The sequence below is a fragment of the Synchiropus splendidus genome, chromosome 6 (genome assembly GCF_027744825.2).
Source record: "Synchiropus splendidus isolate RoL2022-P1 chromosome 6, RoL_Sspl_1.0, whole genome shotgun sequence".
NCBI classification, from domain to species: domain Eukaryota; kingdom Metazoa; phylum Chordata; class Actinopteri; order Syngnathiformes; family Callionymidae; genus Synchiropus; species Synchiropus splendidus.
This window is the reverse complement of record NC_071339.1, coordinates 17,751,596-17,767,782: the sequence shown is the minus strand read 5'-3', so window position 1 is coordinate 17,767,782 and position 16,187 is coordinate 17,751,596. Positions and strand designations below refer to the sequence as shown.

The following is a 16,187-nucleotide window of genomic DNA, read 5'->3' as shown; positions in this document are numbered from 1 at the left end:
GTGTTAAAAGCAGCCTGACAAACAATATGTCACTTGTTGATATTGTATTGGCTTTATTGAAGTCTCTGCTGAGGTGACGAATTGGCACCATTTGACTAACGGATGTGCTTCACTGTTCACATAACCCTGAGCAGTTCTGTCGGATATTTGGCACCTTTCTTTTTCATATTATTCCAGCTTTAACGAGACACTGACTTATGAGAATCACTCAGCGCTTTACTGTTACAAACACAACATGAGAAAATGAAACACACAAGCATTTAAGTTCACGTCTCAACGTCCAAAAGCTTAGCAGTGGAATCCAGAGTTTTGTGCCCCCTGCTGGCTCCAGATCATACAACACTGGAATTATGAGTGTTCAAGTCATGTGACTCATGGCGCTACGAGTCCCTCGTCACAGAGACTTTTGCGGGGATAATCTTCAGCGGTGGTTCGCTCAACGTGCCGAAACACGGGAACACACTCTGGCTGAAGACGTGTGTGAAGGAGTGAACGTGCACGTTCAGGTCCAGGTCATAGAAGGACAGTCTTCCTTTGTTCCAGTCCAGATGAACACGGACCCTCTGAAGGTTCCTCCTCACCCTCAGAAGTATCGGCGTGTCTCCCAGCGACCGAGCCACGTACTTGCCATTGTAGAACTCCAACTGCCAGAACCCGGTCTTGATGTTCTCCTTGACCGAGACCGCTGCCGCACCCACAAACCAGGCATTGTTATCAGCGACCTCCACGTCCCAGCTGTGCATCCCAGAGCTGAAGCCCTCAGCGCCTCGGACCGAGCGGTGGTAGTCTTTCCTCTCTGGGTTTTCCGGAAGCTTCTGCCGCTCGCCGTGACTCAGGCTGGTCAAGTTTTCCGAGAGCTGGATGGCAGGATTGGCCGTGTTTGGATCCAGGACCACTGGGGTGAAAGTCACCAGGCTCTTCATCCTGGTCCAGGTGTTGAAGGTCAGGTTGCCCAGATGTTTGGCTACATCTATCAGACAGCCAGGCTGGAGCTTTGGGTAGTCCACCAGGGGGTGCAGCTGGGCTGCGTCCACAGCTGCTCTATACCGGAGTAGGAAGGAGACGTCCTCAGCCTTCAGCTCGTCCTCCAAGGCCTCCAGGCTGCTGGAGAGTTCCTCAATGTCTCTCCCCAGAGCTGCAAGCTTCTCGTCCATCAGCTGGCGCTTCTGTTGCTCCTCCTGCCTCAGTGCTTGGACTCTGGAGTCCTCCTCCTCCAGCAGGAACTCGTGGAGCTTCTGGAACTGCGCTCTCATCTTTCTCTCTGAATCCTCTGCCTGGACCAAGATGTGCTCGGACATCTCCTTGTAGTGTCCTTGGATGTCTCTGAGGACTTTCAGCTGGTCTCCTAGCGGCTCCACCAGCTTCCGCAGGTCCTTCTTGTTCTCGCTTGCAAGCTCCTGGACTGGTCTGAAGCGGTGTCCAGCATGAGTTTTGGAGTCTCTGCAGACCAGACAGATGGGCTGCCGGTGGTCCAGACAGTAGAGCTTCAGCTTCTCAGCGTGAAGACTGCAAAGGTTCTCCTCCAAAGCTCTTTGATCTCTGTCCTGGAGGAATGCCTCACACACATTCTTCAGAGCCAGGTTACAGGGGGGTTCGCTGCGAGAGGACCTTCTCTTACACACAGGACATTCTGGCACTTCCCTCTCAGACCACCAGGTCTGCAGGCAGTCCTTACAGAAGCTGTGGCTGCAGGACAGGACCACCGGAGCCCTGAAGATGTCCTGGCACACGGGGCACGAGAGGTCCTCTGACTGAAGAGACATGTGTGAAGAGATGTCCTGTCTGGTCTGTGTCTTAGAGAGCCCTTGGGCAAAGCTCCAGCCTCGAGTCTCTGTGTTCGTGAGCCGCTTCCTGAAGACAGCACTGAGCACTGCTTCCTGGTTTGACCAAGGAGGAGCCTCGCTGACGGAATCTTAAGACGCCAGCTTACACACACACACACACACACACACAGGTTTGTTCCACTATTTTTGTGAGGACCTCTCATTGACATAATGCTTTCCCCAGCCTCTCACTCTAAACATAAACATCTAAAACAAATGGCTAAACTTAACCTTTACTCTTAACAAAATTAAAACCCAGTTATAATAACCATCTATTTTGTCGTTTTAACTGTAAAACTGAGGCTTCACGAAGTGAGGACCTGCCGACATGTCCTCACTCTGCTGACTGAAAGCTCATACAGGATCTCACAAAGATAGACGTACAAGAACACTGACACTGGTAGACACGCCCACATGAAGACACACACGTACTGAAAGACACAAACACTTTCTCAGTTGAGTCCATTTATATAAGTCAACACACTCATGAACACACAAACAGTCACGCCGATAACATGCAAGCACACAGACATGAACACACAAGCACTCACACCCACCCATGAACTCTGCAGTCTGAGAGTTTGTGTGCTTTTGAGCCGACATCTGCTGAGATCCAGCGTCGTGTCAACAGTTGGATCCTCTCAGCTCACATGAGGAGCGAAGAACACTTGTTGTGAGGCTCAGATGAGTGAGAGGTTGTTACAGGTTGTTCACTGCTTTGCACTCTGTAGGTATAATCTAATGCACATCACTCTTTTTGCATGACTGTAAACACAACTCACTGCTATACACTCAATTTCCAAACGATCAACACACTCAGGCATCTTATTTTCACTATTTTGTCAACTGTCTGGCTCCCTGGCACAGGTGAAAACCATCTTAGATAATTCGCAGTGGTGGGACTTTAACAAGTCAATTACCATTAATTAATTACAACATTATTACCATTAATGCATTATGACAAAATTTAATTGAACAGTTTGCTCTCCAGACAACAGGGAACCTATGTAAGTGGATGATGCACAAGACACGTGGCAGGTAGGATGATAACAACAACAACAAACATGGAGGAATCCCTGGACAAAAGCAAACAATTTATTGTGCCATTGTCAAACTGATGCAAAATAAACAATACATTGTTGTTTAAATGTATGTAAGGGTCCATCATTTGATTCAGTAATATACCAAATTCATTCAAATTGAAAAATGTGGCTTCTTGTGGCAAAAATTCTTATAGGATTAAACTGTGATAACTACCCTCCGCCCAAATAATAGCGCACACATTCCTGGACACCTTCAACATGCTCACTCTTGTTGAGAGAACAGACATGCCATCATCTGGGACAATGTCAGTTTCCTTAGGGCTGCCTGGTTTACAGATCACCCACTCATCACTGCACTCGGCCTCCGTTCTTGAACAAGACTGAAGAGTTCTTCTCTGCTTGCTGCTGGAAGGTCCATGACTGTCACCCCATCAACAGATAGATCTTTTATGGGCCATGGAGGAGGCATGTGAGGCTGACTGACCAGGCATCAGGACAACATGCCAGGGGATATTTCCCCCACTGCCTTCGACTGGAAGACGTTGCAGGTGATGTGGACGAAATGTTGTGGCCTGACCCTGAGAGACAACACAATGTAGACAGATTTTTTGATGTCTGTGAATGAGCATCAATACTCCCTGTATGTTTATGAAACTATGACAAAGGCATGACATCAAACTGTCTTCCGTGTGCACAGAGAAAGCAAAAGCCTCATGTGAGTATTATCCATACCATCAGTGTGTAGTTGGAACATTGTATGCTTGTTAATTTCATGGCTTGTGTCAAGTGTTGGAGACAAAAATACCAGCTTTACATGTGACGACAGCAACGAGTTCAGCAAGGTTTGCTAGCTTTTTGCAAGAGAACAATGCAGGTTTGGCGAAGGGTTTTCTTGTGCAAAAATAGAGAATAGTCTCCAAAAATCTTCTTAAACCATCAAAAAAAAAAACCCTGTAAGTCTTTGGGATGAGAGGTGTGTCAGTCTCAGAAGGTGCTGCCGGCTGAGGAACCTCCAGAACCGGTTCTGATGTTACCTTGAGGCCGACCAGCTTCTTCTCTGTCCGGCCCCGACGTGGAACTCACAACCCTCTAATCTGACCTTACGTCACCGCTTCCTGCTCACATCAACACCTGAGGCTGACAAACCTTCCAGCAGATGTCACGTTACTGAACATCCAGTAGGCGAGGCCCCCCCCGCCCCTCACTCTGTTATATGTTGGGCCCCGCCCAATCACAAGCGACACTGCGGCTGCTACAAAAACTGCAGGGCGACCCGCTTGCACGTCCAGAAGATTGACAGTTCGTCTGCCACTGCTTGTGTCCAGGTCCAGATCAGCTGCCACTCTCACAGGTGAGTCCTGCTCCAGACTGGTGTGTTTATTAAAGGTGCAGTGCGGAGTTTGACCCGAGACGACAAGGAACAGATCAACAAGTCTGAGTCTGAACGAGTCAAATCATCTCAGTTGTCTGGTCAAACTTCAGCCGTGCGACCAAACCAGAGTTCATAGACGTTCTTAGTGAAGAAATGAAATAGAAAATGGAAGCTACCTTTTAATAAACTTTTCTTCTTCATTACCTGATGACTTTATTTATAGTTTCCAGCTGACTTGTTTTTGTACTCTTTCTCTAACTTCATTAAATAAAGTCCATTTGCTGGCCTCTTGTTTTAGCAGGTTACGTCACGTCACGTCACGTCACTCTCAAGTCACTCTATGCAGAGTGACTTCGAGTGGATGTTGCACCTCGAACCACACTGGGATTTGAACTACCAGCTTTAGACTTCAGAGTCACAATTACTACAGAGTGACCACAGACTAAACTGAATCTTTCTTTAGTTTCCAGGTATTCAGCTGATTTTACTCTCGAGTTTACAATATAATAGTTGAGATTTTTGGCTGCCTCTGCAGCTAATGTTAGTAGTTAGCAACACAATTCTGATTCATTTAATAATTTCATGGTCAGTGTTATGACTCATGTCAGTGTTCAGTGACATGAGTCATAACTTCCTACCTGTATAATAAAGATGAGGTGTTTTGTTTACGTCCTGAAGGTCTAGTTCCTCGTGTTTGTGTGCGCTGAGTCGACTTGTTGTGTGTCTCTGGTGGAGCAGATGCCAAAATAACTACTTGTTGGGACAAGAGTCAGAAACACAGGCCTCTTTGAGGGAGTCTGTCAGTGAGCCGAGAGTAGGCGTTTCACTGTCGCTGAACAGTCAGGTGTCGACTGCAGAGAGGTGTGGATGGAGACATCACAGCTTGTGGCTGAGAAAATAGTTCAAAAAGAGAGAAGATTGCCTTCCGAGACAGAGTCACAAGACATGCAAACATAATCGCTGTGGCAAACCAGGCTCCTCCTAGTGGGCGTCCATGGTTGGCCTAGGCAGAAGTCCAAATGCGATATTTTTGTCAGCATCATTGCTCGTCTTCAGTAGAAGCAAATGAACTTCTAAAACAAAAAGACACTTTTCGAATGAAGCCATTAGTGTCACAATGCTATCCAGCTGCGTGCTAGGTGTTGCTCACTTCCAGTGGCCAAGATAAACCAGACTGACTGTCATGAGATCCACACACACACAGACACTTTCACCTACAGCCGGGTTTGTCACAGAATCAAAGTGGGGTCCACTCATTGCCGTAACCCTTTCTCCAGCCTCTCCCCCTAAACCTTCCCATCCAAAACCAATGGCTAAACTTAACCAGGACTCTTAAACCCAATCTTCATGGCCCACTTATTTTGAGGCCCTCATCAGCCTCAAATTGAGGCTTAAACTTGGGAGGTCTAGCAAAAGGACCCCACAAGGGGGTGTCACTAGGATAGAAACACACACACACAGACAAACATACATGGTAATTTTACGTCCCTGAAACACATGTCTGTGTTTTCCACAGAAACCATGAAAGTAGCTTCCTTCAACATCCAAAGATTTGGAAAATACAAAGTTTCCGATCCCGATGTTCTCAACATCCTGACCAAGGTAATCAGTGTAGCACATCATCGTTCAACACTCTGGTTTGATGTCATCTGCCGTCGCCTCCCTCCACAGATCGTGTCCCGCTATGACATCATAGTGATCTTGGAGGTGGTGGATGTGAGTGGAGAGTCGGTGCGCGCTCTGTTGGAGGCGCTCAACAGGTGCGTTCTGCACAAACCTCAGAAGCCGAACCTGTCATGAGTCCAGGTTCTGATGTGTGCAGGTCCACCTCGCAGCACCACTACACCCTGAAGATCAGCACCCGCCTGGGCCGTGGGCGCTACAAAGAGCAGTTCATGTTCCTGTACAGGTGAGTCAACAAGCGAGGTTCAGCCCCCATTGTTGATGACGTCATCCTGTCTTGCTCAGGGACGACATGGTGGACCTGGTGGGCTCGTACCAGTACGACGACCAGTCCACTGAGAGTGGGGATGTGTTTGCCCGAGACCCGTACATCCTGAGGTTCCGTTGCCTGGACACAGTGCTGAAGGACCTGGTGCTGATCCCGGTCCACACCAAACCCGATGACTCGGACAAGGAGTTGGACGAGCTCTATGATGTGTTCCTGCATGTTAAAGAAAAATGGAGAACCGATGTAAGTGGAATTCGGAGTTTGTGGGCCGACTGCTCGTTCACGATGACTCTTCCTCCTTAGAACGTGATGATCCTGGGAGACTTCAACGCTGACGGCGCATATGTCACCAAGAAGGACATGAAGGAAATCCGCATCCGTAGCGACAAGAACTTCCACTGGCTTATTGCGGACCACATGGACACGACGGCGAGGACAGGGAATGACCACACCTACGACAGGTAGACCGGGTTGAGCTGCAGCGTGGTAGCAGCGAGGCCGCTGACATGTCAGTGTTCAGGATTGTGGTGTACGGAGACGACATGCTGCACGCTGTTGTGCCTGGCTCAGCTCAACCCTTCAACTTCCAGAAAGAATACGGACTCAGCGAGCTACAGGTGAGGTCACATGACCATCTGCATCACATGTCAAAGACAAAAACCGTCTGAACGTGTCTTCCAGGCTCTGAAGGTCAGCGACCACTACCCCGTGGAAGTCCAGCTGAAGTCCATCCATGACACTGGTGATGACGCTCTGCAACTGTTGCTTGATGTTTGTCTCAGACTATTGTCTTCTGTGACTTCGTCGTGTTTCTTTCCATTCTTCTTCTCCCTTCCTGGCAGTTCCAACCTCAACATCTTCCTACCAATGTACTGGCTATCTCTCCTCTGTACATGTACAAACCATCTCCATCTAGCCTGTTGCATCTCTTGTTGTTTAATTGTGTTCTTGGTTGTTGCCTTGGTGAACACTCAAGTGAGTGTTTCTCTGCGGACCCAGGTGCAGAAGAACTTTTGACTCAGTGCTGGCCATCAATGTTTCAGAGTCAAGTCTGAGTCAGGTGATGAGGCATATCTTCTGATCATGTGCTTTGGTCTAGCAGCTGACGAGAAAGTGGATCTGCCTGAGGACCTGGAGGAGCTGAAGAGAGGGAACCTGCTGCTAGAGAGAGAAAAGCTCAACCTGGAGATCCAGATTCTGCGGCTGAAAATGGCCAAGCTGACCGGCAGCAACGAGCTCTGAGGTCTGAGCATCCAGAATGTCTCAGGAGAAGCTTCAACAGATGATGGACATGAACCATCTTCATTCGAGCTCAGCAGCATCTGAGAGGTCAGCGCCTCACCCTGCCCCAGCTGCTCTCTGGCCCCCTCAGGTCACCACAGATGAGGCCCTACCACCACGCACCTACCTCTGCTGCTTAGGCTGAATCATTTACTTGAAACGTCATGCTCGCTGCCACCTGGTGGTCATGACAAACTGCAGTTAAGTCAAAGAAATTAAAAGCTTTTCTCTTCCAGTGTGAGTCCTTGTGTCATAATTTCACACAATTATATTTAAAATAACATGGGAATGTGTTACTCATTCATAATTGGAGAACAGTGTCAGGTGTGATGTGTGACAACGTCAGAGAGGCTAGATGGAGATGGTTTGGACGTGTACAGAGGAGAGAGAGCCAGTACATTGGTAGGAAGATGTTGAGGTTGGAACTGCCAGGCAGAAGGTGGAGAGGAAGGCCGAAGAGGAGATTTATGGAGGTGGTGAAGGAGGACATGAGGTTGGTAGGTTTGAGAGAAGAGGAAGTAGAGGACAGGGTGAGATGGAGGAAGATGATCCACTGTGGCCACCCCTGAAGGGAGAAGCTGACAGAGAAAGATGTAGAAATGTGAATGTGTTACTGCACGTCACTTTGCTTGCAGAAAGTGTGTGTGGTCTGTGTCAACCCAAAGGCTGGAACACTATGACAGATGTCATGTGAAATTAACCTCAGGGTCAGATTATTACAAAAAAAAACTTTATTGACTTTGAGCTTTAGAACAAAACAACACAAGCACCCCATCAGTTGTGAGAGTGAGCTGGAACCAGGACTATGGAGACATGATGCCGTCTGTTCGGGTCCAGACTGGTTCGAGGTGGTGATGTCACTTCTTCCCTGATTTCTTGATGCCAGTGCCACCTGCAGGGACGAGAACAATTAACTGAGAACGACTTCATGTCTGTTCTGCAATTGGTGTTGCGATACCCCATTTGTTTTTATTACGAAATTGGTTTGCTTGAACATAGAAATGGTATGCACTCACCGAGAGGTCCTTTTCCTGCAGCTTTGGCCTTCATAGCGTCCAACGCTTTCTGCTCCTCCTTCTGCTTCTGCTTGAAGGCCAGCTCATCCTGGAGAGACATAAACAAGTCAGCCAGCAGAACAACACTCAAGCGACGCCCTCACTGCACCACATTATTAAAAAAAATATGTGAAAAAATCTATTTTCCTTCATTTCCACTTGCAAAGGCAGTGTTTTTATTCTCTTCTGATAAATGTCACCGGTGAGTGACACTGCACTGAAAACAACCATGGTTGTCTTCTTGTCTTTTTACCATTATCTTCAGAGTGCAACATCCGCACGGTTTACATAAAATCAGTGTTGGAGCACATTTTAGTGTGACACACTTGTGTTGACTCACGTCATCTAGCTCCTTGTTCTGTTTCTTCGGGGCCTTCAGGGGCTTCTTTTTTCCGCCTGGAATCAAAACAAGTTGACTCATAAAACGCTAATAAGCAAGATTGTTATTTTGACGAGGATGTACAATAATATTGCCCATAAAACTAAATACCTTTTACATATTACTTCTATTTTATAATCGTAATGAAACACGTTTACAGGAATAATAATCTAGATCCACGAGGCGTTTATTTTATTCAACAAGATATGACATTTAACACGATTTAGTTACTACACTGTTTGTGTATTTTCATCTCACTTTTGAATATCCCTGCACACAGTATCGAGTGAACACATTTCTCTGCCAAAATGACCAACTACTGCTCTGAACTAATCTAAAATAAATAGATTAACATCATAATCGATTGCGGATGTCACCTACGACGACATCCCAAAGGTCTGCGTTCATAGCTTCGTGAGGTTAAAAGAAGAAGAATGAGTTAGATAAGGCAGCGCACTTGTTAGCTCGCTAGCCCTCTGACACACGTACATCCACGCTTGCTTTGTTTTAACACCCAAATTCACACTTGTTCTCAAACCCATGACAGCCCAGATAATTCCGACAAAACAGCCTCTGACCTTCCCTGCCAGACATAATCAGCAGTTGGTGACAGCTAGTTGAGAGGAGGACCAGAAGAATTCTGCTGAAGATCGTTAGCACAGCCGGCTGTTTGGCTAGACCGCGCCGTCATGGACCCGCTGACGTTCGGGCCGGATATAGAATGACGTAGGCATGGCATGCTACGTGCTAACGGTTAGCTGACAGAAAGTGTTGTGTGTCATGTTTACGTTGACATTGAAGAAACAGGTATGTAAGTTGTTACCATGCGTCAAATGGAGTGCTACGGACTGCACATACGGTGCGGTTCTGTTCGCGAATTTGAATGAATCTTGTCCGCTGTAGCTCCTGCAAGGTGGCGTTGAGTTAACAAGAGTTCAGACGGTTAGATTCTCGATTATAGAGCGTTTAAATGCGCGGATCTTTGAGTGACAAACGCGTGACTTACGCCAATAGTGACATCACCAATTCATCAATGTATTTTCTATAGTCTGGGTATAGGTTTGATATACGTTCAGCGATCATCGAACTGATGCGCTTCAGTCACGTGATGGAAACCCCTGAATGCTATTACCTCGTCACGATGATGAGATGTGTATCGTTATCTAGTAACGTTGCTCAGTGACCACAAGCTATTTAGCCTCCGAGCTGACGTCACGTGTCAAGTAACTCTCTCTCCTCAGGTGTTGGTGAAGTGAAGGGCTGACTCAGCTACAGTACGTCTCCATGAGGTGAGGGTCCTGAGCAGCAGCTCCAGCTGGAGTGATCTAGAGAGAAGTTGTGTTTCTCAGTTGGCTCTGTATTCCAGGTACAGCGGGGTCCAGCTGTCCCTCTGGACTCATGGGTTCTGCTGCCGGTCCGGACCCCTCGCTCTTGGCTGTCCTGCAGGCAGAGTCGTTCTGCTGCGGCCCTTCAGCGCCCACCACGAACCGAGCCCACCGCCTCCCGCTGGCCGCGCCCCTCCTGAGCAGAAGAGCGGAGCTGAGCTCATGAAGGAGCGAGTGATGGTCGGGTTGCAGGTCAGAACTGATCCACATCTGACGCTGAGGTCGGTAGCATGACAAATGTGTGACTTCTGTACCTGCAGCATGCAGGCGAGCTCGGCCGACAGTGGGGTCAGAAGTCACTGCAGTTGGCCATGGCCTCGGTCAACAGATGGTGGGCGAGGTACGAGGAGTTTGTAGGTCTCAACGAGGTCAGAGACGCTCAAAGCAAAGTCACAGAGGTCAGTTTGAAGCATCACTTCCTATGGGTTCAAGAAGTGGACTCTGCTTCTGACCTCTGCGTCGCTGTCTGTGCAGGCGGAGGCGGCCTTCATGGTGGCCAGAGGGATGGTCCGGGAGGCCCACCTAAGCCTGGAGGCCCTGCAGGTCCGGCTGAAGGAGGTCCGGGACCGACTGGATCGAGTCTCAAGAGAAGAGGCTCACTACCTGGAACTAGCTACTCTGGAACACAAACTGCTGCAGGTTTGTCGGCCCCTCATGTTTCTGGCTGTCTGTGGTGCACTTGTGTTCTGATCTGTTTTAGAGTCACACAAAATGTTACAAGGTGAATCACGCTTCACCAACTTCCACCACAAATGTCTCGTGAACATGTGTTGTGTGCGACCGGTTCCTCACCTTGACGCATTGTTTTCTTAATGGCACATCCTCAACGCTCCTTTAAGTCATGAGCCGGGTGCTGTGGTGTGTCGGCAGGAAGAGCGCCGACTGCGGACAGCGTACGAGAACTCTGAGGAGTCGGAGCGCGAGAAGTTTGCTCTGTTCTCAGCTGGCGTGCGCGAAAGCCATGAGAAGGAGCGGACCCGTGCAGAGAGGACCAAGAACTGGTCCATTATTGGGTCGGTGCTGGGAGCGCTCATCGGAGTCATGGGGTCAACATATATCAACCGGGTTCGTCTGCAGGTGAGAGGGCCCTTGTGGAGAAGCGGCTTTTAGGAGATCCTTCCATCTGGTCCGGATTTAGGTCTGGACCCATTGACTGGGTCTGACAGTGTTGTTTGCTGGTTTCAGGAGCTGAAGTCGCTGCTGCTGGAGGCCCAGAAGGGTCCGGAGAGCCTACAGGAGGCCCTCAGAGTCCAGGCTGGGAACCACAGATCCCAGCAGGACGAACTCAGAACTATCATTGACAGCCTGCGGGTCACTCTGCATGAGCGGGTCGTTGCCACTCCTGACAGTGCACCCACCACAGGCTCGCCCATGCTCCCCGTCTCTGTCTTAAAAGAGCTGAGTTCAGGCAGCAAGCGGGCCGAATCCCTTCTTGGGTCCCTCATGCCTCAGGTTGGTCAGTTGGAGCAGGGACTGGGTCGGGTCGAGAGCGAGCTACTTCAGGTGAGGAAGTTCCTCGAGACTCCCCCAAAGTCAGAGTGGCACTCTAGAACAGCAGAGCGTCCAGAGAGCAGGGACCAGTGGAAATCTGAGATGGTTCTGCAGAGGCTGGACCAGACCCAGAAGTTCTTAGGGGAAGGTATCCAACAGAACACCATACTAAACGCAATTGTCACTTCAACTGCCGCTGCTGTGACCATCTCTGCAGTATACCTGCTGTTAAGAGGACCTGGTTAGAGGAGAGCCGGTTTGGATCTACCTGGTCCTGACCTGGCAGAACCCGCTGCACCCACGTGGTCCTCCATACCTGAACCAATCATGGTTTGTGGATCAGTAATGGCTGCTCTCAAAGCTTATAATTCTGTTTGAACTGGACCAGTCCGTGTTGTGGTGCCAGAGCCGGATAGACGCTTCCGAGCCCAAGACCAAGATGCACTGAGATTGTGAGATGAAGAACTGATTATTTTAAATTAAAATTACTTGAAGGTGTCACTCATGTTGTTGACGTGATGTTGGTGACGTCTGCACTGAGGCTGCGACTGGATCTTCCATGGTTCTGATCCATGTGAGACTGTTGAATAAATGAGCTGCTGATGTTTCACAGCACAGTCACTGAAACAGAACAATAAACTTGATGTCAAATATTTACAATATAATTCTTTCAGAACCACATTGTAAACTTTTGGAGATGCAGAACAAAATTAGAAAATATGTGTTGAACTAATTCAGGGCTCCAACTGTAGTATACATGTTCACCACATAACGGCGCTATGACATGCCCGATAACGTTTCTGAGCCACAAACATCATACAGATAATAAAACGTAAAAATCGTAATGTAGCTTTCTGACCAGCAGGAGGCATCACCTCCCTGAAAATGTCACTGCTTTGAAGCCTTGTTTGAATGTCATTTCCTTCTTGTGTGATACTTTTCTTTGGGACAAACAGTTGATGTTTTCTTTGCTCAAGAAGCCCTGGTGTCATTACAACCCAGAACCAGCGCCTTAGCGAAAAAAGAAGCGTGAGACCTCACGAGGTCATTCACGCAGATCTGGTCTGGTCCAGTTCCTCTGTTGGTTCTGAAAATCCTCCTGAGCAGATGTTGCCTTTAGTTAGAACATCACACACAAGCACAGTGGTGTTTCACTATTTCTGTGAGGACCTCTTATTGCCATAATTCTTTCCCCAGCCTCTCAGCCTCCACTAACTTGACTATCCGAAAGACATTACTAACCTTAACTAGGACTTTGAACCAAACTGAAACTACTTTAACTTTACTTTTCTTCACAAGGAGGTGACTTGTCAAGACATGGTACTTGCAAGTCTGACAAAACATGCCCTCTCTCTCTCTCTCACACACACACACACACCTGAAGAACAAGCAAACACACACAAAAATACAAAACAGAGTGCAGGCACAACTGTCGCTGACAACACAGACTCACTCACTCATGACCAGAAACACACTACATCGAGACACAACTGAACTCTCACAGATGAAGTGTATATTGTTTATTCCTCAATGTTTTCCTGCCAGAATTGTCTTTCTCCACATGCTGTTGTTCTGCATCTGTAAACACTACACTTAATTTCCTCATCACTTTCTTTCAACAACTTTCTCAACTTCCTGATTTCAAAAGTGAGATCAGGTGTATTGTTGACCCACAAACAGGCAAGCTTATAAATGTTCACAGAAGTGAGAATCATAAATTCACATTTATTACTGCAATATTCTCATGTATGAACATTAAGTCACCTTTGAACCCCAAATTAAGTTTTGGTGTCACATCGTGCTTCTGATGGCAGTTTCCAGAGGAAGCAGGAAGTGACCTGTTGTGTCACATGACCGCACAAGATAAAGAAGAAATCAGTGGCTTCTTCTTACAGATAACAAGATTGTGTCACCGTTTACAATGTCTTTATGATGGAAAGTTCTGTGAGTGGAAGACTTCTGTGTTTGTAAACATCCAGGCGACGGGGAAAGTTTCCTAATGCCCAGTGAAATAAGTGATCCTCACGCCTCACGTTTTCTACACCTCCCCCCTCATGTTCCCTCACACAACATGTTCCCTTACTGCACTCTTCATCTTCCTGCAGTGTTCCTTCACTTGTTAAGGTGATGATGTTGTCCTTTATTAAAGTGGCTTCACAGAGATTGATGATGAATAGTATGCAAAATCCACAACACGTACTGCAAGGGTTTATTTCCTGAAACTACTGACTATTCATTTAAGCTAAAGTGGTTAATAGAAAGATTTAATTCTTTTGTTCAAACTGTGAAGGGCAGCAAGTTCACCCTGCTGGGAGTGTGTGTGTGTGTGTGTTTTCTTTTATATCTGCACTTGTGGGGACCAAGTACAGCTATAAAAGAATTTGTGGAGACCTTTCGCCCATCCCTCAATTTGAGGATTAAAACTTCAAAATAACTATGTCATTACAATTGAATTTTACTTTGGTTTAGGTCCTGGTGAAGGTGAGCCATTTGTTTGGGATGGTGAGTATTAGAGTGATTAGAGAGGCAAGCATGAAAGCCATTGAAATCTCCCCACAAAACACAGTGTGTGTGTGTGTGTGTGTGCGCTGCTCATTGACACAGGATCATGGGGTCAAACACATGTGGGACTGTGTCTAGACATGTCTGTGAGTGTTAAACTTGCCTTTGATTCAGACCATCCCCACAGGGGTCAGGGAGTTCACCAGCCCAACCCAACATTCACCCACTGGGGGCAGTAGTCCATGAGTTTCCCTCTGGTAGAGCTTCTCCTGCAGCTCACTCTTTGCTCATTCACCCATGAGCCGTGGACCCAACCCTTCCTGTGAGTCATACAGCTGCTCTAATGGGATAAGTTTGGTATGAAGTTTATATTGTGGGGACGTGCGGACAATCTTCAGTTGTCGATTCCTTCGCAGTGTCGACTCATTCATAGTGACTCAGAGAACAGGCTGGAGTCCCACATATGTGAGTGAGTCCCTGTTAGTTCATTAAATGCTCTGCAAATGACTGCAGCCTCATGGCGGATGCCCAGCATGAGGCGCTACATCCCATTATGTCATCCCAGCCATTGTGGTGATGACCAGGTGTGGTTGAAGCACTGGAGTTTGACATGATAGGAGTTGAATGTTTGTGTGCATAATCTGCCCTTATGTTACATAACGCAACACCTGACACACTGAGTCACTGTGAGAGCCAAAATCTGCAAAGTCATTCTTAGTCCTCGGCATTTTTCTGCATCAGGCCGCCCACGTATTATCGCCAGACCCCACTGTTTCACGCTTGGACGTATCGGTCCAGTGTCTCTGTCGAGTTTGTTGCAGCCGAAAGAATTTGTTGTTTACTTTAACCCTTGTCGCTTCTTTGTGTTTCTCTGCTTGGCCTGAAAGCAGATCCTGATCTCACGCACACACACACATACACACACGTTTCCTGCTGGGATCACACCGTATCTCACACTGGTGTTGTGTGTCAGGCAGACTTGAAACATCCAACAGGTATAATTTACAAACTGATCTTTGCATGTTCTCCAGCACAGGTTCTCACTACAACCTGTTTTTCAGTTGAACATAAACAACCTTCATGCCACCAAGAATGTTGTTGCAATTGACTTTGTGACTCGTCCGTGTTTTTTTGTGTCGACTTTTGAACAGAGTTTTTTTATTTATTTATTTATTTATTTTAATTGTGTCAATTTGAATTTTCCACCTCTGACCTCTGACCCCTGCTGGTCCAGGACTCATGATCATCAGATGATTCTTCCTTTGAACACATGCAAACTTTCAGACAAAAAAACAACACACTCATACACAAACACAAATTTGTATAAGGCTTAAAAGACTTGTTAGTCCGACATTAGTCAGACATTTGAAAATGTACTGAAACCTGCCTCGGGAGACGGGGTGCAGATCGAGTCAGAACGTGACCCATTCTGACCCGATCTCACTGTGACAGAACACCTGCAGCCTGTCACGCAGCACCTGGTGGGTGAATTTGGGTCAGAGATTTATGGAATCTGCGGGATTTAATCAAAAACAAGTTCTGAACGAGTCTGCACAGGCCTGACTCGTTGGCTCGCTGTTATGTAAAGAAAACCCATCCCAATGACCCGGTTGTGACTGATCTGGAACCTGGACTTTAATTACAAGTTCAGTGGAAATAAAGTCAGCCGTGATCGACCTTCGCTCAACTGTCACCATCAATCAAAGCCGGGACGCCAGATCTCTGAGCAGCAGCTCTCGTAACCAGTGTTCACGTGCGTTTGCACATACGCTAACTTGCTGTTCTACAACAGTGAGCAGCCAATGAGTTTGCATCATCCAGAAGTGAAGTATGTACTCACATATCAATCATATCTGCTGGCAGCCTCCTTCATGGCAGCTTTAACTCAACAGAGATCTCAACACA

General features: G+C 47.4%; 4 protein-coding genes across 4 annotated transcripts; 2 read left to right on the top strand and 2 right to left on the bottom strand.

The window, feature by feature from the left end:
• Nucleotides 1-113: 113 nt before the first annotated feature.
• Nucleotides 114-1,841, bottom strand: LOC128760820 (E3 ubiquitin-protein ligase TRIM35-like). The gene has a single exon (XM_053868505.1). The coding sequence runs from the start codon at nucleotides 1,761-1,763 to the stop codon at nucleotides 381-383; it is 1,383 nt and encodes a 460-aa protein (XP_053724480.1). The 5' UTR covers nucleotides 1,764-1,841; the 3' UTR covers nucleotides 114-380.
• Nucleotides 1,842-5,696: 3,855 nt separating this feature from the next.
• dnase1l4.1 (deoxyribonuclease 1 like 4, tandem duplicate 1) lies at nucleotides 5,697-7,578 on the top strand. The gene is made up of 8 exons (XM_053869082.1): nucleotides 5,697-5,840; nucleotides 5,910-5,998; nucleotides 6,061-6,147; nucleotides 6,207-6,432; nucleotides 6,493-6,650; nucleotides 6,710-6,806; nucleotides 6,871-6,931; nucleotides 7,292-7,578. The coding sequence occupies exons 1-8, from the start codon at nucleotides 5,736-5,738 to the stop codon at nucleotides 7,429-7,431; spliced, it is 963 nt and encodes a 320-aa protein (XP_053725057.1). The 5' UTR covers nucleotides 5,697-5,735; the 3' UTR covers nucleotides 7,432-7,578.
• Nucleotides 7,579-8,190: 612 nt separating this feature from the next.
• Nucleotides 8,191-9,626, bottom strand: tma7 (translation machinery associated 7 homolog). Its single transcript, XM_053869083.1, has 4 exons — nucleotides 9,483-9,626; nucleotides 8,866-8,921; nucleotides 8,487-8,574; nucleotides 8,191-8,362 (listed from the first exon to the last, which is right to left on the bottom strand). Exons 1-4 carry the CDS (start codon nucleotides 9,496-9,498, stop codon nucleotides 8,328-8,330), a joined length of 195 nt encoding a protein of 64 aa, XP_053725058.1. The 5' UTR covers nucleotides 9,499-9,626; the 3' UTR covers nucleotides 8,191-8,327.
• Nucleotides 9,528-14,675, top strand: ccdc51 (coiled-coil domain containing 51). The gene is made up of 7 exons (XM_053869081.1): nucleotides 9,528-9,711; nucleotides 10,146-10,193; nucleotides 10,271-10,481; nucleotides 10,550-10,687; nucleotides 10,764-10,928; nucleotides 11,160-11,366; nucleotides 11,475-14,675. The coding sequence occupies exons 2-7, from the start codon at nucleotides 10,189-10,191 to the stop codon at nucleotides 12,024-12,026; spliced, it is 1,278 nt and encodes a 425-aa protein (XP_053725056.1). The 5' UTR covers nucleotides 9,528-9,711; nucleotides 10,146-10,188; the 3' UTR covers nucleotides 12,027-14,675.
• Nucleotides 14,676-16,187: the final 1,512 nt, after the last annotated feature.